Raw genomic sequence first — 24,531 nt, forward strand, 5'->3', positions numbered from 1 at the left:
TAAACATGCATTACCGTAATGTTTAGTAACGTTATTGTGTACACAGGTACACACACACACACACAATGGGAGCTAGTGGCAGCCGTACCCAAAACGGGACAATGGGCCAAAATAGAAGTGGCTGTTTTAAGGGCCATTTGCCCTGAAACCAGTTGAAACGATCTATGCACGCACACACACAAAGTTAGAGTCCTATAGCCACACCTGAGAAGGGTGTGTATCAATTGATGGCACAGAAACATTACTCACAGCACCATTTAAATGGTGCATACAGGGGCAGCCAGCGTGGCACAGGAGCCAATGCTGCCATGGTTAATAATATATTCATATGTCAGTCTGTGTAACCAGGAGGGAGTAGGGTTGTTCCTCCTAGGGGTTTAATAGGAGCGCTTCTTCAACAGTAGGGTTAAAGAGATTGTCTTTACTTTACTGAGCTGGGCTATGAAAAGTGTTGACTTATACTGGGCCCCACCCCACAGACAGACATGTGAAAAGGGCTGGGTATAGCAACACGGCTAGCTGCTATAGTGATGACAAAGCATTTGGCTAACCCGGGCACAAAGTATGTCATTAATTTGGAATTGACTCCAACCCTGATAGCAACAGAACGCTAGATGCTACAGTGATACCAAATGAGTAAGCTAACCAGTGTAGGCTGCAAAGTATGTCATATTGACCTAAATAGGGACAATTCTGCCTAGTAGTGTCATGTACTGGTTCAGCTGGTGTTATAGCTATGCTAATGGCCATTTACATCCAAAAGGACCCATGAGCACCAACATGTGAAGTTCAAAGGAGCATGTCAAATTGGGTGTCAATGAACGCTAAGAGTCTATATTTTTGAGAAATTAAGACATTTATACATTCTATACACATTTCCCATCCTACAATTTCAGAATAAGCAAAGGCTTTGATTTCTGATCAAACAGATGGAAAATGGGTCTTAGACAACATCTACCAGAAAAAGTCAAAAGGTATTAGAAATCAATCAAAACACAACCGTGTTAAAGTAAAGACGCCTACCCAACTAATATCAACACTTACAGTCGAAGTCAGAAGTTTAAATACACTTAGGTTGGAGTCATTAAAACTAGTTTTTCAACCACTCCACAAATTTCTTGTTAACAAACTATAGTTTTGGCAAGTCGGTTAGGACATCTACTTTGTGTATGACAAGTAATTGTTCCAATAATTGTTTACAGGCAGATTATTTCACTGTATCACAATTCCAGTGGGTCTGATGTTTACATACACTAAGTTGACTGTGCCTTTAAACAGCTTGGAAAATTCCAGAAAATTATGTCATGGCTTTAGAAGCTTCTGAAAAATGATGTAAATTAGCCTGAGTCAATTGGAGGTGTACCTGTGGATGTATTTCAAGGCCTACCTTCAAACTCAGTGCCTCTTTGCTTGACATCATGGTAAAAATCAAAAGAAATCAGCCAAAACCTAAAAAAAGCGTTCTGTCTCCTAGAGATGAACATACTTTGGTGCGAAAAGAGCAAATCAATCCCAGAACAACAGCAAAGGACCTTGTGAAGATGCTGGCGGAAACAGGTACAAAAGTATCTATATCCACAGTAAAACAAGTCCAATATCGACATAACCTGAAAGGCCGCTCAGCAAGGAAGAAGCCACTGCTCCAAAACTGCCATAAAAAAAGCCAGACTACGGTTTGCAACTGCACATGGGGACAAAGATCATACTTTTTGGAGAAATGTTCTCTGGTCTGATGAAACAAAAATAACTGTTTGGCCATAATGACCATCGTTATGTTTGGAGGAAAAAGGGGGAGGCTTGCAAGCCGAAGAACACCATCCCAAACGTGAAGCACGGGGGTGGCAGCATCACGGGGGTGCTTTGCTGCAGGAGGGTCTGGTGCACTTCACAAATAGATGGCATCATGAGGAAGGAACATTATGTGGATATATTGAAGCAACATCTTAAGACTTCGGTCAGGAAGTTAAAGCTGGGTCTTCCAAATGGACAATGACCACAAGCATACTTCCGAAGTTGTGGCAAAATGGCTTAAGGACAACAAAGTCACGGTATCGGAGTGGCCATCAAAGCCCTGACCTCAATCCCATAGAACATTTGTGGGCAGAACTGAAAAAGCATGTGCGAGCAAGGAGGCCTACAAACCTGACTCAGTTACACCAGCTCTGTCAGGAGGAATGGGCCATAATTCACCCAACTTATTGTGGGGAACTTGTGGAAGGCTACCCAAAACGTTTGACCCAAGTTAAACAATTTAAAGGCAATGCTACCAAATACTAATTGAGTGTATGTAAACTTCTGACCCACTGGGAATGTGATGAAAGAAATAAAAGCAGAAAAAAATCATTCTCTACTATTATTCTGACATTTCACATTCTTAAAATAATGTGGTGATCCTAACTGACCTAAACCAGGGAATTTTTACTAGGATTAAATGCCATGAATTGTGAAAAACTGAGTTTAAATGTATTTGGCTAAGGTGCATGTAAACTTCGGTAATGGTACGGTCTTTGTAAGAAAAAATTAACACATCACCCTTTAAATAATGAACTCTTTATTTTGCCTACAGACAAATAAAATGTTCTATTTAGAAAAATGACAGCATGACTGACTAGGCCTGGTTTCTGTCTCTACTGTATGAAATCAAGGGGAGAAAAACTTTACAATTAAAAAGTGCTTCTTAGCTTTGACAACCTGTAGGTGCTTTGCCTGCTCTATTTTAAATACACAGGGTAACTTACATACTTGTATAGGCAATATTAAATGTAACCACTGAATAGGGCTGCAAATCGTTGTCTATGAATACTCCCACTGCTTTCGTTATTTCTTTATGTTTTTCTGAATGTGTTTCTAATTGTTGTTGGAAGGCAGCAGCGAGAGATTGCTGTGTTTTCGCTAACGAGTGGACTTCTTGCTCCAGCTTCACCTGCAAGACGTACGGCTTTGTGATGGTGACGTAAATGACAGATGGTTAGGAGTGTTTCCACTCGAGTAGCCGACAGTGGAAAAGCAATGCTTGCAGACTTACTTGTTTGTTTACGGTCTTCTTACCCTCGTCATCGTATTGAACGCTGAATCCAAAACGTTCCCACAGCGGATTTGAAAGACGGCGGTGGCTCTTTAAATGTGCTTCTCTGTCTCGATAGCGCTCGTCATAGTCACGTTGGAGCTGAGAGAATATTTGTTTTTAGTTTCCCCTCTCTACACGGGGCCCCTTTAGGGAGGTTTCCTACCGAGATGTCATTGCAAATCGTCCATTGGTTGTTTAAGGGGGAGGGGGTTGTAGTCACTGCGTTTGACACATTTTGAGACATTGCTGTGGAGTAAAGTTTGTCAGCCCTCAGGAGCCCCCTAACGGCCTGGGGCCCCAAGCAGTTGCCTGCCTTTCCTGTTCACAAACTGTGCTTCTGGTTCTATGGATCTGAATGTACAACGTGAGTATAGTCTGCAGCGCAATAAGCAATTTTTGGAAATGATAGGAAAATGACAGGCAGACTGTGTATTGAACCGTACCGAACGGTTCGACAACACACTGTGTACCGTTGCATCCCTAGTATGCAGTAATCATATGCCTATGAACCAGAGTAATACTGCTAGCACTGAGGTGGTGTGCCCCCGTAGGAAGTCAACCTTGTGCAGCTCACCCTGCACTATTAAAAATAACCTGAGCATGTCTACCTCTGCTAAGCTTCCCAGTAAAGCAAGAAAAACAATCAACCATCCCAAACGTATTTAAAATAGCCCACATTAACATATGTAGCTTAAGAAACAAGGTTCATGAAATCAATAATTTCCTAGTAACAGATTACATTAATATTCTGACAATCTCTGAAACTCACTTAGATAATACCTTTGATGATACAGTGGTAGCAATAGATGGGTTATAACATCTACTGAAAAGACAGAAATGCCAAAAGGTGGAGGTGTGGCTGTTTATATTCAGGACCACATTCCTGTAAACCTTAGAGAGGATCTCATGTTAAATACTGTTGAAGTAACATACTACAGGTTCATCTGCCTCACCTAAAGGCCATTCTGGTGGGAAGCTGCTATAGACCACCAAGTGCTAACAGTCAGTATTTGGATAACGTGTGAAATGCTTGATAATGTATGTGATATCAATAGAGGTATACTTTCTGGGGGATTTAAATATTGACTTGCTTTCATCAGGCTGCCCACTCAAGTGAAAGCTTCAAACTGTAACTAGTGCCTGCAACCTGGTTCATGTTATCAATCGACCTACCAGGGTAGTTACAAACAGTACAGGAATGAAATCAACATGTATTAATCATATCTTTACTAATGCTGCATAAATTTTTTGAAAGCAGTATCCAAATCCATCGGATGTAGTGATCACAATATAGTAGCCATATCTAGGAAAACCAAAGTTCCAAAGGCTGAGCCTAATATTGTGTTTAAGAGGTCATACAATAAGTTTTGTAGTGATTCCTATGTTGTTGATGTGAAGAATATTTGTTGGTTTGTGGTGTGTAATGACAAGCAACCAGACACTGTACTTGACCAATTTCTGAAATTGCTTATCCCAGTTACTAACAAGCATGCACCCATTAAGAAAATGACTGTACAACTGTGAAATCCCTGTGGATTGATGAGGAATTAAACATTTGTATGGTTGAGATGGATGAGGCAAAAGAGATGGAAAATAGGTCTGGCTGGACAACCGATTGGATAAAAAGAAGAAGAAACTACACTATGAAACAAAGATAAATGACAAAGAATGATAGTAAAAAGCTTTGGAGCCCATTCAATGAAATTTTGGGAAAAAAGGCAAACTCTGCTCCTCATTCATTGAATCAGATGGCTCATTCATCACAAAACCCACTGATATTGCCTACTACTTTAATGATTTTTCATTGGCAAGATTAAGGGGAGGACCATCCTCCTCAGTGAATTTCATAAAAAGGTACAACTATACTAATATGTTCACATCACCAAATAATTGATTAAAACACAGTAATTGCAATGAAGGTATACAGTAGCCTCAACAGCACTCTGTAGGGTAGCACTATGGTGTAGCCGGAGGACAGCTAGTTTCCATCCTCCTCTGGGTACATTGACTTCAATACAAAACCTGGGAGGCTCATGGTTCTCACCCCCTTCCATAGACTTACACAGTAATTGTGACAACTTCTGGAAGTCATGCTCCACCTATCAGAGCTCTTGCAGCATGAACTGATGTCCACTGAATCAAAGGATCAGAGAATGAATCGTACTGAAGGGCTACAGCTAGCTAGCACTGCAGAGCATAAAATGTGGTGAGTAGTTGACTCAAAAAGAAAGACAATAATTGAATAGTTAACAAATTAATTTCTTAAAAAATGAAGGAGAAGCAAGAGAGAGAGACGGAGGTAGCTATATATATATTTTTTTTAAACTTTCAATTACTTAACTAGCCATTGCAGCTAGCTATTTTAGCCTACTCAAACAGAGAGGGATAATAATACGTTACCTAGCTTTCTATGGCTATCCGACACTGGAACTCTTCCAAGTCAAGGTAAGCTTTCGGTTTTATAAATGTATTGCCACCGGGGCCCGGCGGTGTAACTGCTACACTGCTTGCTAACTGTACACTGTACTGCATGATTGTATCCGGTTTACTAACATGTTAGTTCTAGCAGCGATGTTGACTTGATGTTACTTAATTTGGTGACAACGATGTAGGCTGTGTGTAGCGGTTAGCAGTTATGATATGAGATTTGTCTTGGAAAGGTTTTTCTGATTGGTCACAGACAGCTGATGTGTTGTAAACTGAAGTCCACAAGTGAAGGGAAAAGGTGAGAGGAGGATAGCGCATATGCGAAAAGGAATTATCCAACGATCAACGCTGTTTGTATGTAGCTGCTATGAAAGTGAACTGCATTTGCGTGTAATCAGGGGTTTGTTCATTCCACCAATTATGTTGAAAAATGTTTCTTAAATGGAAGCAAATGGAACGAAACAGGGATAAACATACCTGAATTTGTCCAATAGAATCTCTCATTTGCACCTGTTGGACTAATGATTGCACCCCAGATCAGCTAGATGCAGGCAATATTGTGCAAGGCAGTATTAAACGTGTCAACGTTTGTCACCTTGATTGCTTACATTTCTCTTGACCTGTGCAACTACATTGTAAACTTTCATTCATAGGCTAGGTTGTATAAACCTCATGATGGGTATAGGGAACATGTGAGTATCGTGTAGTAGCCTACACCTATTGATGTTACACTGAGCTGGGTGAATGAAATATGAATGACCGTCATCTAATATGCTGTAATAGAAATAAGGCCATGCTTATAAAAAAAACATACTTCCTGTTGTCATAAGCATAATTAATATGCTTTTTCACAGCAGATTGTCACATCTGTCAAACATCTGAACAGCAATAAGTTAATTGACTCACAGTTCACAGTACGAGTCAGAATGTGTGTGTGTGTGTGTGTGTGTGTGTGTGTGTGTGTGTGTGTGTGTGTGTCGACATGTTTAACTATTCTTGTGGGTATCAGAAGTCCCCACAAGAATAGTAAACAAACAAAGACATTTTGTTGGTCCCCACAGGGTCAGATGCTATTTCTAGGGGATTAAGGTTAGAATTAGTGTTAGGGTTAGGGTCAGGGTTAGGAGATAGGTTTAGGGTTAGAGTTTTGGGTTAAGGTACAGGATAGGGGTTAGGGATGTTTTGAGTCTGTCTCATTGTGAACCTAATATAATCTCAACAGATCACTATATCTACACCGCCAGCAGCACTCTGATGACATCACAGAGTTCCCTTCCTAGACCCTTGCCAAGTAACATCTTACAGTACAGAACAAGTCTGCCTGTCTGCCTGAGTTCAACTGAATGACGAAGCAATTTGCCTCCAAGCGATGCATATAAGTATCTGTATTTTCCCCCTCGGTCACATACAGCAGTTTTGAGCTCTTCGCCAAGTTTCCTAGTTAACAAGTTAATTAAGAACATGTAAACGACATGTAAACATCAGAAGCCCCAATGGCTTCGTCTGACTGACTTAAGTAACATCTTTGGTGGATATGTCTGCTCATAACAGATAAAACATGACGTCACTCACCACAACAGCGTCTGTCAACTGCCACCTCAGCGATATGACAAAACCATCAAACTAAATCTATAGGGCTGGCACCAAAAGAGGGACCACAAATCACACACACATAGAAAAGCTTTGTTTAGATACATACCATAGATTTGAGTGTGAGTGTATCCTATATTTATCTGGATAGTCCCCGACTCTGTCCTGAGGCTAAATTACCTTATATTCCTTATGGATGAAGCATATACGTCCCACAAAACACACATGCATACACTTTCACACACTCACATAAACAGACTAGAGATAAAAACATCTGCTCCTCCCAATGGGACAAGCCTGACAGGACAGTACTGCTCAAGCTCCTCCCCTTTTCAAAAAAGGAAGCGGAGAAGCCTGGATCTGATTGGTTGAAAGGGGTGCCCGCCTCCTTCACAAGACTAGCCAGGAAAAACAAACAAGACCAGTCAGTTCCACTGAGGGAGTTTGATTAAAATAAACCTCGGTTCACCGGTCTATGGCCCGTGGCGTGATGGGAAAAAACGGTGAGGGAGGAGCGGCCTTCTAAAATCGAACAGTAATCTGTGCCGCTCTGCCATGTTGTCAATAAGGCATCAAGGTACATCGTTCAGAAACATACAACATCACTTTTCCATAAAATATATGTTGGAATTTTCAAACTCGTTCTCATTGGGAAGGCAGATAAAGTATTTTTATCAAAAGCAATCACTTTTGAATTTGAAAACAGAATCGTACGCATTACTCCACGTGCTTAACCTACGCCACTTTTGTTTTGACCGCACTTCGCCGTCAGCCAGAGCGGGGTGCAAATTCCTCCCACCGGGGCAACACGGGCCAGATAATCAAATCCCCTACATGTGTGAGGGAAAGTTTGGGCTGGGTCTTGTGACTGTGTGTGTTTGTGCATATGTGGCAGTAGTATAATACAGATACAACAGCCTACATGTATAAATTAGTAATGATTACAAAGCAGTGAATGTACTGTATGTGCTGTAATGTGAGCTGACCAAGTCATAAGCATAGTGAAGTGCTGGTCATCGGCATATATTTAATAGTGAAAGAGATGGGTGGAGCTGGAGCAGGCTGGGCAGAGGTGGCTTTGCTGCACGGACTGTCTGTCTGGCAGCAGTAGGGTGTGTCTGATACACTCACTGCTTAGGAATCTGAACAGCAGAGCCCCTCAAAAACAGAGAGGCAGAGAAAGGGGGTGGGGGTGAGGAGAGAGAGAGAGGGGGAGAGAGAGGAGAGAACATAAAGAGAGAGAGAGGTACAGTTGAAGTCGGAAGTTTACAAACACTTAGCTTGGAGTCATTAAAACTAGTTTTTCAACCACTCCACAAATGTCTTGTTAACAAACTATAGTTTTGGCAAGTCGGTTAGGACATCTACTTCGTGCATGACACAAGTCATTTTTCCATCAATTGTTTACAGAGAGATTATTTCACTTATAATTTACTGTATCACAATTCCAGTCGGTCAGGAGTTTACATACACTAACATGCTGACCGGACCGGACACGTCGCGTGCGTCGCAAAATAAATGTAGAAATCCATGTTATTCAATTATTGCGCCAACGAGCATCTGCGACGCCAAGGGCTAAAATAGAACTCAAGTCCTGCCTCTCCCATCTCCTCATTGGTTTATAGAAGCATTTACTCACGTGCTATCTCCTCATTGGTTATACCCATGTGGGTGATTGAAAGAGGATGTCACGATCGTGTGGCGGATTAACGGACCAAAATGCAGCAGTTGGAAAATAAGCCATCTTCTTTTATTACACCACGAAGATGAACACGACACAAAAACACTTTAACAAAACAAGAAAACAACAAAACGACCGTGAAGCTACAAACGTTGTGCACATACAAACAGGCTACAAACGTTCTTACATAGACAATTACCCACAACCAATGAGAGCCTATGGCTACCCTAAATAAGGCTCCCAATCAGAGACAACCGAAATCAGCTGTCTCTAATTGGGAACTCATTCAGGTAACCATAGACTCTCCTAGATAACTCACCAACATAGACAACGCTAGACATCTACACTCAACACAAAACCATATACTACACCCCATAACCCCTTTACCAAATAAACACCCAAAACCAACAAAACATAAACATTCCCCATGTCACACCCTGACCTAACTAAAATAATAAAGAAAACAAAGAATAATAAGGCCAGGGCGTGACATAACCCCCCCCTTGAGGCGCGAACTCCGGGCGCACCATACACAGTCTAGGGGAGGGTCTGGGTGGGCTCCCCTCCACGGTGGCGGCTCCGGCTCTGGTCGTAGTCCCCACGTCACCACAGTACCTAACCACCTCCTAGGCTTCCTCCAAACGACCCCCCTCCACATTAACCCCATTGCATTAAGGGGGAGTTCCGGACTAAGGGACAGCTCCGGACTAAGGACCAGTACCAGGGTAAGGGGCAGCACCAAGGTAAGGGGCAGCACCAGGGTAAGGGGCAGCTCCAGGGTAAGGGGCAGCTCCGGACTGAGGAATGGCAGCTCCGGACTGAGGGACCGCAGCTCCGGACTGAGGGACTGCAGCTCCGGACTGAGGGACGGCCCATGGCTGGCTGACAGATCTGGCTGCTCATGGCTGGCTAACGGATCTGGCTGCTCATGGCTGGCTAACTGATCTGGCTGCTCATGGCTGGCTGACGGATCTGGCTGCTCATGGCTGGCTGACTGATCTGGCTGCTCATGGCTAGCTGACGGATCTGGCTGCTCATGGCTAGCTGACGGATCTGGCTGCTCATGGCTAGCTGACGGATCTGGCTGCTCATGGCTAGCTGACGGATCTGGCTGCTCATGGCTAGCTGACGGATCTGGCTGCTCATGGCTAGCTGACGGATCTGGCTGCTCATGGCTAGCTGACGGATATGGCTGCTCATGGCTAGCTGACGGATCTGGCTGCTCATGGCTAGCTGACGGATCTGGCTGCTCATGGCTAGCTGACGGATCTGGCTGCTCATGGCTAGCTGACGGATCTGGCTGCTCATGGCTAGCTGACGGATCTGGCTGCTCATGGCTAGCTGACGGATCTGGCTGCTCATGGCTAGCTGACGGATCTGGCTGCTCATGGCTGGCTGACGGATCTGGCTGCTCATGGCTGGCTGACTGATCTGGCTGCTCCTGTCTGGTTGGCGGCTCTGGCAGATCCTGTCTGGTTAGCGGCTCTGGCAGATCCTGTCTGGTTGGCGGCTCTGGCAGATCCTGTCTGACGGACGGCTCTAGCGGCTCCTGTCTGGCTGGCGGCTCTAGCGGCTCCTGTCTGGCGGACGGCTCAGTGGGCTCATGGCAGACGGGCGGCTTTGCAGGCTCATGGCAGACGGGCGGCTTTGCAGGCTCATTGCAGACGGATGGCTCAGATGGCGCTGGGGAGACGGATGGCTCAGATGGCGCTGGGGAGACGGATGGCTCAGATGGCGCTTGGCAGACGGGCAGTTCAGTCATTGCTGTGCAGACGGCATACTCCTGCCGGCTGAGGCGCACTGTAGGCCTGGTGCGTGGTGCCGGGACTGGTGGCACCGGGCTGGGGACACGCATCTCAGGGCTAGTGCGGGGAGCAGGAACAGGGCATACTGGACCCTGGGGACGCACATTAGGCCTAGTGCGTGGGGCCGGACCTGGTGGTACCGGACTGGGGACACGCATCTCAGGGCTAATGCGGGGAGCAGCAACAGGGCACACTGGACTCTCAAGGCGTACTATAGGCCTTGTGCGTGGTACCGGTACTGGTGGTACCGGGCTGAGGACCCGCACATCAGGGCGAGTACGGGGAGAAGGAACAGTGCGTACAGGACTCTGGAAACACACAGAGGGCTTGGTGCGTGTTGTAGGCACTGGTGGTAATGTGCTGGAGACACGCACCACAGGGCTAGTACGTGGAGGAACAACAGGGCTCTGGAGACACCCAGGAAGCTTGATGCGTGGTGTAGGCACTGGTGGTAATGGGCTGGAAACACGCACCTCAAAGCTAGTGCGGGGAGCAGGAACAGTGCGTAAAGGGCTCTGGGGACGCACCTTAGACCTAATGCTTGGTGCCGGAACTAGTGGTACAGGGCTGGGGACATGCATCTCAGGATGAGTGAAAAAAGTAGGAACAGGACACACCGGGTTGTGAAGGTGTACTGGAAACCTGGTGTGTATAGCCGGCATCAACTCTTCCGGAACTTTAACACGAGTTTCAGGCTGAGTACGAGGAACTGACACAGGTGGCATCGGACAGCTAATACGCTCCTCAGGAAGAATGCATTGCATACTCTGCCAAACCAACAGCTCTCTCTCTTCACTCTCCTCCAATTTCGTCAACAACACTTCGAATGTCTCATAATCTCCCCTTCGTTCACTCTCCTCCAATCTGTCCAATAACTCCTCGACACACTCAGACTCACCCCTCAACTTCGCCGACTGCTCCAAGTGCCCCCCTCCAAAAATTTTTTTGTGCTGTCTCTTGGGCTTCCTCCCGTGTCGCCGTGCTGCCTCTATCTCTGCCTTGGGGCAGTGATATTCCCCTGGCTGTGACCAGGGTCCTCTCCCGTCTAGAATTTCCTCCCATCTCCAGAAATCCTGTGTAGGTAGGTCCTGTTGCCGCCTTCCATGCCGCTTGGTCCTATGGTGGGTAATTCAGTCACGATCGTGTGGCGGATTAACGGACCAAAATGCAGCAGTTGGAAAATAAGCCATCTTCTTTTATTACACCACGAAGATGAACACGACACAAAAACACTTTAACAAAACAAGAAAACAACAAAACGACCGTGAAGCTACAAACGTTGTGCACATACAAACAGGCTACAAACGTTCTTACATAGACAATTACCCACAACCAATGAGAGCCTATGGCTACCCTAAATAAGGCTCCCAATCAGAGACAACCGAAATCAGCTGTCTCTAATTGGGAACTCATTCAGGTAACCATAGACTCTCCTAGATAACTCACCAACATAGACAACGCTAGACATCTACACTCAACACAAAACCATATACTACACCCCATAACCCCTTTACCAAATAAACACCCAAAACCAACAAAACATAAACATTCCCCATGTCACACCCTGACCTAACTAAAATAATAAAGAAAACAAAGAATAATAAGGCCAGGGCGTGACAGAGGAACTGTTTTGCCGGTCGTCATGGTAATACTATGAAAGTTTAGATGCATCACCATATAAGTTAAACAATGAAAAAGCCTGGAAGGAGGAGAGATGACTAGAAACGATTCGGTTGGCCGTTTTATGTGTGGATTAATTGTCGGAGTAGAGGTCCTTGTGCATTTCAGGTAAAATAACAACTCAATGTTTATATCCCAGGGCAAATTAGCTAGCAACAGCAAGCTAGCTAAATAGGACAAATTAACGTTAGCTAGCAAGTGCAAGCTTGCCATACATGTTTAATGCTTTTCGACCTGTCCCCAAATTAATGTCATTGGTTCAGAGTTTGTTTTGATATTTTAACCTGCGTGTCGTGATCGCGTTTGGTGTGGGGGGGCAAGATACATTTATGCACGATAGCGCACGATGGCGCACGTGCGCAGCCGGTTTGGGTTCTGTGTAAGTTGACTGTGCCTTTAAACAGCTTGGAAAATTCCAGAAAATTATGTCATGGCTTTAGAAGCTTCTGACATAATTTGAGTCAATTAGAGGTGTACCTGTGGATGTATTTCAAGGCCTACCTTAAAACAACGCCTCTTTGCTTGACATCATGGGAAAATCTAAAGAAATCAGCCAAGACCTCAGAAAAAGAATTGTTGACCTCCACAAGTCTGGTTCATCCTTGGGAGCAATTTCCAAACGCCTGAAGGTACCACGTTCATCTGTACAAACAATAGTACGCAAGTATAAACACCATGGGACCATGCAGCCGTCATACCTCCCAGGAAGGAGACATGTTCTGTCTCCTAGAGATTAACGTACTTTGGTGCGAAAAGTGCAAATCAATCCCAGAACAACAGCAAACCACCTTGTGAAGGTGCTGGAGGAAACAGGTACAAAAGTATCTATATCCACAGTAAAACGAGTCCTTTTTCGACATAACCTGAAAGGCCGCTCAGCAAGGAAGAAGCCACTGCTCCAAAACCGCCATTAAAAAAAGCCAAACTACGGTTTGCAACTGCACATGGGGACAAAGATCGTACTTTTTGGAGAAATGTTCTCTGGTCTGATGAAACAAAAATAGAACTGTTTAGCCATAATGACCATCGTTATGTTTGGAGGAAAAAGGGGGAGGCTTGCAAGCCGAAGAATACCATCCCAACCGTGAAGCATGGGGGTGGCAGCATCATGTTTTGGGGGTGCTTTGCTGCAGGATGGCTGGTGCACTTCACAAAATAGATGGCATCATGAGGTAGGAAAATTATGTGGATATATTGAAGCAACATCTCAAGACATCAGTCAGGAAGTTAAAGCTTGACCTCAATCCTCTAGAAAATTTGTGTGCAGAACTGAAAAAGCGTGTGCGAGCAAAGAGGCCTACAAACCTGACTGAATTACACCAGCTCTGTCAGGAGGAATGGGCCAAAATTCACCCAACTTATTGTGGGAAGCATGTGGAAGGCTACCCAAAACGTTTGACCCAAGTTAAACAATTTAAAGGCAATGCTACCAAATACTAATTGAGTGTATGTAAACTTCTGACCCACTGGGAATGTGATGAAAGAAATAAAAGCTGAAATAAATCATTCTCTCTACTATTATTCTGACATTTCACATTCTTAAAATATAGTGGTGATCCTAACTGACCTAAGACAGGGTATTCTTACTAGGATTAAATGTCAGGAATTGTGAAAAACTGAGTTTAAATGTATTTGGCTAAGGTGTATGTAAACTTCTGACTTCAACTGTATATAAAGACAGACAAATGGTATAAAGAACGAGAATGAGGGAAAAGGGAGGGAGTGAATGCAAGAGAGAGAGGGAGAGTGTCACATGGAGCCTCTAGCTCAAACCGCACCCTTTTACAGAGAGGAGCAAGGGAGGGGGGAGAGAGCGAGCAATGATTATATGCTAAGAATTAAAAGAGAGGGAGGATGAGGAAAGAGCAAGGACGGGAGCGAAGATGAGAGAGAGAAGAAATTAGAGATAATAATGGAGGGAAAAGATATGTGGACCCAAACACAAGCATGGACGTGCTTCTTGCCTTACCCAAAACAGTCTTCAAAGACCTTGTTGTAGCTACTATGAAAACACAAAGGAAAATGTTGCGACGGGACATTAGCCAAGCCTTATGTAAGATTGTGGAAAAACATGGCTACGTGCTTGTGTTTAAACTACTATGTCATATGAGCTTGGATTCAATTGATATACCAACGGTTCAATACTTCCATGTCACAAAACTCAACAGATATTAGAAGTTATCTTCTAAGATGCAGAACCATTATGTAAACTGAGAAGGGCCTGTCTAGCAGGCTGGCTCCCACTAGTGTCCAGAGACAGTGTGACACTTGTTGTAAACTACAGATGTGAACGTTTGAAAGAGAACAAATTCTATTTCATTATAAGGGGGAATCGCAAACTCTGTACCATCGTAGTGTGACACTGCTTCAATGTTACGTTTTCCATTCTATGTACTTGTTACTTTGTATCTGTAAAGAATCAATGTGTTCTGTGTGACAGTTTGTTTAACTGACAATGATCAAATCTACAGTACAATACATGGAATGTCCTCAGTCAACTTTTGTTGACAACGACACATGGAAGATAGAAAGGGACATATAGAATGGGACAGATTAGGCATAACTTGTCTTGGGTGGTCATGTTGCCCTGGGAGGTTTTAAGATGTCGCAACTACAGACTAGGAAGCGTTTTAGTTGTTTCATGTAATAATGTCACGTAATATTGATATATCCATGCAGTGTTGTAGAGAAGTGTATTGTTTGTGTAGTGTAAAAAGTTGAAAACTAGACTTTGTTATGATTGATAATTATGCATGTAAATGTTTATTATTAATTTGTTTAATGTAACATGTTTGTTTTGTGTTTTGTGCGCACATACTTGATATCGTGTCTATACACGGTGTATACGGGCTGGGCATCAAATGGTGCACGACATGGAATTAAGTGTTTCACAGATGTCTGCACTCCTCCAACCAGATTGGGTCTGTCAAAAAATGTCCTAAAAAGGAAAACCAAACAAACCACTGACCTCTCTGCTTGTTACGTAATCACTCCTCCTGGCATTCTTTTCTCCTCTTGGCATTCAATTATTCAATTGTCTTTATCTTTATCTTCCCTACTGACTAAATTTAAGTCCTCCCCACTAGTGTGTGTGTGTGTGTGTGTGCGCATGCATGCGTGTGTGTGGGCGCGACATGCTTACACTGGGGTGGAACAACTCGGGTGGGACCGACTCACTCGGTAACTCTTGGTAACCTTTGGGTGCGTTCTTAAAGCATTGACAGCAGTCATAATCAGGCTGTTGCAGTCGGGGGAGAAACAGAAAGTTGCTGTTAGTGGTTGTCTACCAGCAAGGTTTTATAACATGGCAGTGTTAAATATGCTTCCATTGTTTAGAATAGTTTTTTGTTAGAATGTCAAAATAAGTTATTCTCTAACCCCCATATCATTATAAAAACACACTCGCAAACGAAATATCACACTAGTTGGCGAGAAAGGTTTCTTAAATTTCCCGTTCATTTAAGTAGCTTGTAAATGGCGGCAGAACATTTTCTCCGTTTCAGTCACATGCACATGGGTTGAGAAAAACTCCCTGATGATTGGTGGACAATTGTGCCTCTCATTGACTGCGTTCGCGAGCATAACATGATGTGATGCATTGTACGTAAACGGTGACAGACTGACTGATATACGAACAATAATGATTAGTTGTTTAGGATGCAAGTTGATTTGTAGATCAGTCAGTATGCAGTTGCCGACTGCAATGCAGTTGACCTTAAACACGGACATTATGTAGGTGATGGCTGCAGGGTGCGGTTGATGGGAAAGAACCGCAGAGACAGCAATAATCAAAAACTGCGTGAGGCGGTTGTACGCGTGTACACATGCATATACACACACTCTCATTCAAAACTGACATACTTGGACACACACATACACAAATATGTATATAGCGCCATACATGCACTCAAATGTATTCTGTTGGCCTTGCTGTTATGATTTTTGTTTTCATTGATGTCTTTCGATTTTTGCATTGCTGTTTTCTGTTGTCATTGGTCTTTGTCTTTTTTCTCTTTTGTTTATTTTGTTGGTTGTCGGTACATTGGGGGGATGGGGGGACGAGGGCATGGGGGTGGTGAATGGAATTATTTTATTTGATCATTATTATTATTTGGGGGGGGGGGGGGGTCTCGGATGGTTGAGGGGGAGCCTTTGGGGGGGGGGGGGGGGGGGATCTTGAAGGTCTGGTGGCCTGGCGGTTGGGAGTTTGGGCCGGTGGCTGATAGGTCGCTGGTTCGGGCCCCCGCTTTTGGCCTTGTGGGAGATCTGTCGACGTGCCCTTGAGCAGGGCGTTGACCCTGGTTGCTTCTGTGGGTCGCTCTGGATGGGAGTCTGTTAGATGACTGAAAATGTAAATGTTTAGCAGCTTTCACTGCAAGTAGATTGTACATTTTAATATTCAATATATATATATTTTTTTTTTTATACTGCATGACCCTCGATTTTGTGGTTATTGTAAAGTTCATGCAGTCAACATGTAGGCGCAAGTCAGATAACTTTCATCCCAATATGCAACACACATTAACATTTGCTGATCAGCAACTGCACAAAATGTATGCTCTCCAACACATCCCTTATATCTGTAGACAACTGAATGCTTAGCCAAAGCAAGTACCCACCCATCTCAGGGAACTAGACCAATCAGATAACTTGGCCTGCGTCAGGAACAAATCAGTGCAGGTGGGAGGGTTCAGTCTAGAGGTTTTGTTCCTAGGGAAATACTAGTCAAACTGAGTGTGAACCATAGAGATAGTTAGAGGAGGCAACATTGTATTGGTCCAATTATAGCGTCTGTAAGAGCATGGGCAGCACCAGCGAGGCCATCTTCTTCTACTACATCTATAAGTTGGAAAACAAACTAAAGGGTGCATACTGCCACCTGGAGTTTGTTGTTTGAACAGGTATAAAGCCAAGGTTGGTGATTTACTGCCACCTGGATGGAATTATGTGATCCTTATGTAACCCATAGGAAGTCTCACCCAGTTGACTACTTCAAAATAGTGAAAGTCCTCAATGGGGCTGCATGCTAAAATGGGCTGCATGCTAAAATGGGTGTGAACTCATACTACAACTGTAGTGTAACAATAGCTTACTGCAATTGCACTACATGGGTCGGTACAAAGCACAGTCAATGAGGGTAAAAACAACATACTTTTGTATATATATTGTATGTGGACATCCCTTCAAATTACTGGATTTGGCTATTTCAGCCACAACCGTTGCCGACAGGTGTATAAAACTGAACACGTAGCCATGCAATCTCCAAAGACAAATATTGGCAGTAGAATGGCCTTAATGAAGAGCTCATTATAGGATGTCACCTTTCCAACAAGTCAGTTCGTCAAATTTCTGCCCTTCTAGAGCTGTCCCGGTCAACTGTAAGTGCTGTTATTGTGAAGTGGAAATGTGTAGGAGCAACAACAGCCCAGCCTCAAAATGGTAGGCCACACAAGCTCACCGAATGGGACCGCAGAGTGCTGATGCACGTAGCGCGTAAAAATCGCCTGTCCTCGGTTGTAACACTCATTATCGAGTTCCAAACTGCCTCTGGAAGCAACGTCGACACAAGAACTGTTCGTCGGGAGCTTCATGAAATTGGTTTCCATGGCCAAGCAGCCACACACAAACCTAAGATCACCATGCGCAATACCAAGCTTCCGCTGGAGTGGTGTAAAGCTCACCGCCACTGGAGCAGTAGAAACGTTTTCTCTGGAGTGATGAATCCCGCTTCACCGTCTGGCAGTTGAGTATGTTAGGTTCTAGGATAACATTAGTGAACTGACGTTAGCGTCATATCTAGCAAAGTTAGCTCTATGCTGATTGTTGTTGTTTACCTAGCTAGCTAGCTACCAGTATGTTACATTGTAAAGTGCTGCAGCCTATATGGACATTGTTTTGCCTAACATTAAATTAATTACCACTTTCTCCATTTCTACATTCAGTGTGGCATTATAAAAGTGCAGCATGAGTGGGTAGCTATAGCAAGCAGCACAGACGTTCCTCGAGGACAGGCTAACTAGCAATGAGTGGCACCGGCTTGCAGAAGTTTCACACGAGGCAAGTGCGTTCACGCTATAAAGGGGAATTTGTCTGTACCGATACTCAAGGGCCGATAGCTGATAGACTAGAAAAGGCCAAAGCTATTGACAGACCGATTATCGGACATTCTTTACTTTGAAACACATGCATAGACAAATACACATATGTACACACAGACATGTCCACTCATCATGACAGTGTTCAGAAGTTGCCACAGATGTCAAGTAATTTCTCTCTGATAAGACACAGACATGTAATTGTCATGCAGGTGAATACTCAAAAGACAATTGTCTTCAACATCCCCTTCTGTTGAACTTACTGACATAACAGCCGACTGAATGGCTGCATGAGTGCCAATGACTGTTCTGTGCACTCTCAGATCACATCTACTGTTTTTTGTCTCTGTACCGTACTGCTATATTTAGCACTGTACATTCTATGGTGGAGTGTTTGCCCTCGCTGCCTGTCCAAGTGGCTGAGTCAAAATAATTTCAACAATCAAATATTCGTGTTGACATGAGGACCAACACAGAGCAGCTCAATGGATGATATCACCTCACCACTGTGTGTGATTGCTCAGGACATTGCTCATTGCTTCCTGTTAAACAGAAACATATTTGGTAACAGCAAATAGGGCTATGTCTCAATAGTCTTAACTCACTTCCTTTCCTCACATCCTTTCCTCCATTATCCAGTTATTTTTCTCTCACCTCTCAGTAGCAATGAGGGAAAGAAGACAAGTGAAGGAGGCAAAAGTTAGCGAGGAAATTAACTTATTTTAGAGGATTGGGACAGAGCCAGGGTTTACCTGAACCATAATAGATGGAAATAGACAGGAGAACAAACGAGTAAACGAATTGCCAAATGAAATGTTGTTCAACGCCCTGGTAAAAAGAACAATTCTCAGGTAAGCCCAAATGCCTGGAAACCCTCCAAGATGTGCTTTTATATAACCAGAGCATGAGAGAGCGACTGAGCGTGTCATAATTGGATCAGCAGTCAGGCTCAAGACAAACTGACAGTGGAGTGAGAAATCTGACGGCTGGACTATCTTTCTGATGCACACAGACACACAGTACCGTACATATTCAAAAGGAAAATGGGCAATTCCACGGTAGCGGACCACGTTTTCTCAAAAACTCTTAAATATCTGCTCCGAATGAAGATTTAAAGATGACTGCCGAAAGAATGGGATGTCAGCTATGACATGACACCTTGAGGTTATTTATTATCTTTATTTAACTAGGCAAGTCAGTTAAGAACAAATTCTTATTTTCAATGACGGCCTAGGAACAGTGGGTTAACTTGTTCAGGGGCAGACCTACCTTGTCAGCTCCGGGATTCAATCTTGCAACCTTTTGGTTACTAGTCCAACGCTCTAACCACTAGGCTACCTGAACAAATATATTTTGGCTATTGAACTATCGTAAGTGAGGTGGATTTACACTCGGTAACAGAATTGCGGTAATGGAATTACATCATGGTTCCCTAATCTGTACTACACAGAAATGCATAATTATGGATATGAAAGTTATTCTCTTCATGGTGATGTATCCTAAATAGGTACACAACTGTAGAAATATGCAATATCCTCCTTTGCATATTTGGGTATTATTCTACACACTGGCTATTATTTTAACCACCAAACAAGACCAAATTTGGTCCGAACCAAATCTGAACCAATCATATGTCTCTGTTTCACAAGTTTGGACATCAAAATAGGGACAGTAGAGTAGTAGATATCAGTAGAGATCAGTAGAGTACAGTACAGCACAGAACATTGGGATCCTTAACGTTAAGAAATTCCCTAACCGAGAAACAACTTTTTTTTTACGTAGATGCAGAAAGTAAAACAGCATAGTGGGTCAATTTCAGCAACAAGTAAGAACGTTGAAGCGCAAGGCTCAACTTCTCTGTTTTGGTGGCACCCAAGCTGGGAACAGTGTGAAGCGAACCCGTGCACATGGACAGATAATGTGTGTTACTGTGTGAGATTGAAGTGTTGCATCTCGCTCATCTCAATATGACCTATTCACCTATTCATTGATGAAAGGCTCTGCTTTCCTGAAGTTTCCCGAGATAAGCCAAGAAATTGTGAGATACAGCATTCCATTGCATGATATAGCTTCCGATTGCCGATAGATAGGCCTAGTGCACAGTTCTGACTGTCTGCCCGGTGGCCGACCTACCTATACTCTGCTCCTCCACGCTCTCTCGGTTTCTCGCTAGCTTGCTATGAAAGATGGCAGTGAATACGGCATCTTAGGAGTCAATTCCAAGAGGAAACTAATCTTGACAGTCAGAAATAGGAGTCAGCGAATCAATTATTTTGGTGTCGACTCTCCACCACTACGTCAAAATGGCAGAGAAAAGCAAGCGAGAGCAGCGAAGTCCTGTATGGCAATACTTTGAGAAGTTAAATGAGAAGGAAATGCAAGCTTTACAAGGTGGAATTGATGCACAGTAACGGTAGAGAGAGGCACCGTGAGACCCGAACCGTTGCTGGTAGCAGTACATCTGCATTGTGAATTCACTTGTAATTGTATTTATTTTTCTTATCGTTTTAACGGAAAACCGATACAAAACAAATTATGTTTAAATGTTAACATTTTTCCATTTGTCAGATCCCTATTCAGTACAGTAGTACAGTAAAGTAGAGTATAGCTCAGTACAGTACTTTATAGTGTACACAACTCTTGTGTGCTCTACTGTGTACTGTACATAACTCTACTCCACTCTATTCTACAATGCAGTACAGAACTGTCCTGAACTATAACTTTCTTTACCGTACTGTACTTTGCTCGTGAAACATAGATGTATATGATTGGTTACGATTTGGTTCGGGAACCAACCATGGACGTCTATGTTTGGGCCAAATGAAGGCTCGTTTGGACCGGACCAAAACATCTGTGGATGTTTGAAATCAAGGCCAAGAAGGACTTCAACCACTTTTGAATGCCCATGACCGTCCGGTGTCGGTCAGTGCTTAGTCGTGATGGGGCTAGTTACAGTACATGGAAAGAGAGGGGACTCATGGGTAGGTGTCGGTAAGAGCCCAGGAGAGGTGACATTAATTGGGGAGAGTGAGAAGAGAGAGGAGTTGTCCAGACTTTTCCGCACTCTTGCTTTGACCACCAGACGACAGAAAGAGAAAGCAAACAGTTATGAGCTGAACATAACAGTATGCCAGTAGGAGGACAGTAGCAGTGTAAGGATGGAAAATGGTTGAAAAACATATATATGCCTTAATAAATCAAATAAAAAAATTATATATACACTCTAAGAAAGAGACACCCAATTTGACATGTTCCAATGAACTTCACATGTTGGTGCTCATAGGTCCTTTTACAAGGAAATTACCAAATAGTACAAAAACAAACACACACTTCTGTGTGAATGTGCAGGCAGGCAGACACAGACACTCACGCTTTAGGGTATAACAGACATTTCCAAGTGCTAGAATATAGGTCCCTCCCCTCTTTACAGCTCCGGTCAATACAACAGACATTTCCACACATGACCACACTATGGGCCTTCACTTACCTGGATCTATAATTGGCCTATTCATTTTGTATGAACATGTTCTTATTTTCATTGTGTACAATGTAAAAGCCATGTAAACAATGCATATGTGTCAATATATTACAAAAAATATAAATACAGTATATGCGGCATATACTGTGAAATATATTTTGGTCATCCCTACACATTGCATGCTCTGTACAGCTTAGAGTTTCTATATATAGAGTTGCATGTACGTGGCAATACTGAATGTGTGATTAGGAAATTTATTGGGAAATATAAAATATATGACAGCAGTTTATATTTCAGCACAAGGTGCTCTGCTAATTGCATAAGTGTGCAAAAACAAGTGTCAAATGTCACACCTTGATACTCACTAGTTCTTACTACATCCCACTTAACCATTTACTGACATTTGTGTTTGACAGAAACACTACCGTTCAAAAGTTTGGGGTCACTTAGAAATGTCCTTGTTTTCCATGAAAACATACATGAAATTGGTTGCAAAATTAATAGGAAATATAGTCAAGACGTTGACAAGGTTATAAATAATGATTTGATTTGATTTATGATTTATGATGATTTATTTTAATTGAAATAAGAATTGTGTCCTTCAAACTTTGCTTTCGTCAAAGAATCATATTACAGCCTTGCAGACCTTTGGCATTCTAGTTGTCAATTTTTTGAGGTGATTTGAAGGGATTTCACCCCATGCTCCCTGAAGCACCTCCCACAAGTTGGATTGGCACTTCTTACGTACCATACGGTCAAGCTGCTCCCACAACAGCTTAATAGGGTTGCGATCCGGTGACTATCCTGGCCACTCCATTATAGACAGAATACCAGGTGACTGATTCTTCCCTAAATAGTTCTTGCATAGTTTGGAGCTGTGCTTTTGGTCGTTGTCCTGTTGTAGGAGGAAATTGGCTCCAATTAAGCTCCGTCCACAGGGTATGGCATGGCGTTGCAAAATGGAGTGATAGCCTTCCTTCTTCAAGATCCCTTTTACCCTGTACAAATCTCCCACTTTACCACCACCAAAGCACCCCCAGACCATCACATTGCCTCCACTATGCTTGACAGATGGTGTCAAGCACTCCTTCAGCATCTTTTCATTTTTTCTGGGTCTCACGAATGTTCTTCTTTGTGATCCAAACACCTCAAACTTAGATTTGTCTGTCCATAACACTTTTTACCAATCTTCCTCTGTCCAGTGTCTGTGTTCTTTTGCCCATCGTAATCTCTTCTTTTTATTGGCCAGTCTGAGATGTGGCTTTTTCTTTGCAACTCTGCCTAGAAGGCCAGCATCCCAGAGTCGCCTCTTCACTGTTGACTGGTGTTTGACTGGTGTTTGCTATTTAATGAAGCTGCCAGTTGAGGACTTCTGAGGCGTCTGTTTCTCAAACTAGACACTCTAATGTACTTGTCCTCTTGCTCAGTTGTGCATCGTGGCCTCCCAGTCCTTGTTCTATTCTGGTTAGAGACAGTTTGCGCTGTCCTGTGAAGGGAGTAGTACACAGCGTTGTACGAGATCTTCAGTTTCTTACCAATTCCTCACATGGAATAGCCTTAATTTCTCAGAACAAGAATAGACTGGCGAGTTTCAGAAGAAAGTTATTTGTTTCTGGCTAATTTGATCCTATAATCGAACCCACAAATGCTGATGCTCCAGATACTCAACTAGCCTAAAGAAGGCCAGTTTTATTGCTTCTTTAAATCAGAACAACAGTTTTCCGCTGTGCTCACATAATTGTAAAAAGGTTTTCTAATGATTAATTAGCCTTTTAAAATGGTAACCTTGGATTAGCTAACACAACGTGCCATTGGAATGTGATGGTTGCTGATAATGGGCCTCTGTACGCATACGTAGATAATCCATTTCTTTTTTTAAATCTGCCGTTTCCAGCTACAATAGTCATTTACAACATTAACAATGTCTACACTGTATTTCTGATCAATTTTATGTTATTTTAATGAACAAAAACAATTGCTTTTCTTTCAAAAACATTGTCATTTCTAAGTGACCCCAAACTTTTGAACGGTAGTGTAAAAATTGTATCTTTTATATATTTTTTTATCTTTATTTATCTAGGCAAGTCAGTTAAGAACAAATTCTTATTTTCTATGACGGCTTAGGAACAGTGGGTTAACTGCCTTGTTCAGGGGCAGAACAACAGATTTTTACCTCGTCAGCTCGGGGATTCGATCTTGCAACCTTTTGGGTATTAGTCCAACGCCCTAACTACTAGGCTAGGCTACCTGTCGCATCTCAGCAGGAAGTGATCTGGGGAAGCAGATTAACGTGACACCCACCATTGTTGGAATGTGTAGCACAGATACATTTCCCCTTTGGCTGTTTTCTGTGTGTCTGATGAAAGCAGCAGATGATGCTGAGCCGAAATGGCAGAGTGCACAGTCAGTATGTTGACAACGCAGATCTGGGAAAGTAGCCCAACTAGCCCAAAGCAGAGCCAAAAATCCCCTCAAAACACAACAGAGACAGAGGGATATTAGACTGCAGCCCACTCAGTCACAAGCGCAAAACGGATACTCATGTCATACAAATACTACTAGAACACATGGACAAACATACTATATGCACACACAACTCCTAACTGAGCAACACAACTGTAACTCATCAAAATAAGCATGTGTAAAGTATTATCCAAAATATGCCTGGACTCAATTCACCACCAGAATTACATACACGCCCATTCTAT

General features: G+C 43.2%; 1 protein-coding gene across 22 annotated transcripts in view; it reads right to left on the bottom strand.

Annotated features, from left to right (window-relative positions):
- LOC129841796 (calpastatin-like) overlaps positions 1-24,531 on the bottom strand; it is a 77,358-nt gene that overhangs the window by 28,460 nt on the left and 24,367 nt on the right. For 13 of the 22 annotated variants that reach the window (XM_055910050.1, XM_055910101.1, XM_055910021.1 and 10 more), the window contains one exon: positions 15,393-15,488. The exons of 5 other annotated variants lie outside the window; for them this stretch is intronic. In XM_055910050.1, coding sequence (XP_055766025.1) covers positions 15,393-15,488 — 96 coding nt within the window. Of the gene's footprint in view, positions 1-3,025; positions 3,183-7,193; positions 7,386-15,392; positions 15,489-24,531 lie in introns of those variants that run through there. 4 more of the 22 variants (XM_055910109.1, XM_055910117.1, XM_055910213.1 and 1 more) reach the window with 4 other exon arrangements.

This window comes from Salvelinus fontinalis, chromosome 3 (assembly GCF_029448725.1).
Source record: "Salvelinus fontinalis isolate EN_2023a chromosome 3, ASM2944872v1, whole genome shotgun sequence".
Lineage (NCBI taxonomy): Eukaryota > Metazoa > Chordata > Actinopteri > Salmoniformes > Salmonidae > Salvelinus > Salvelinus fontinalis.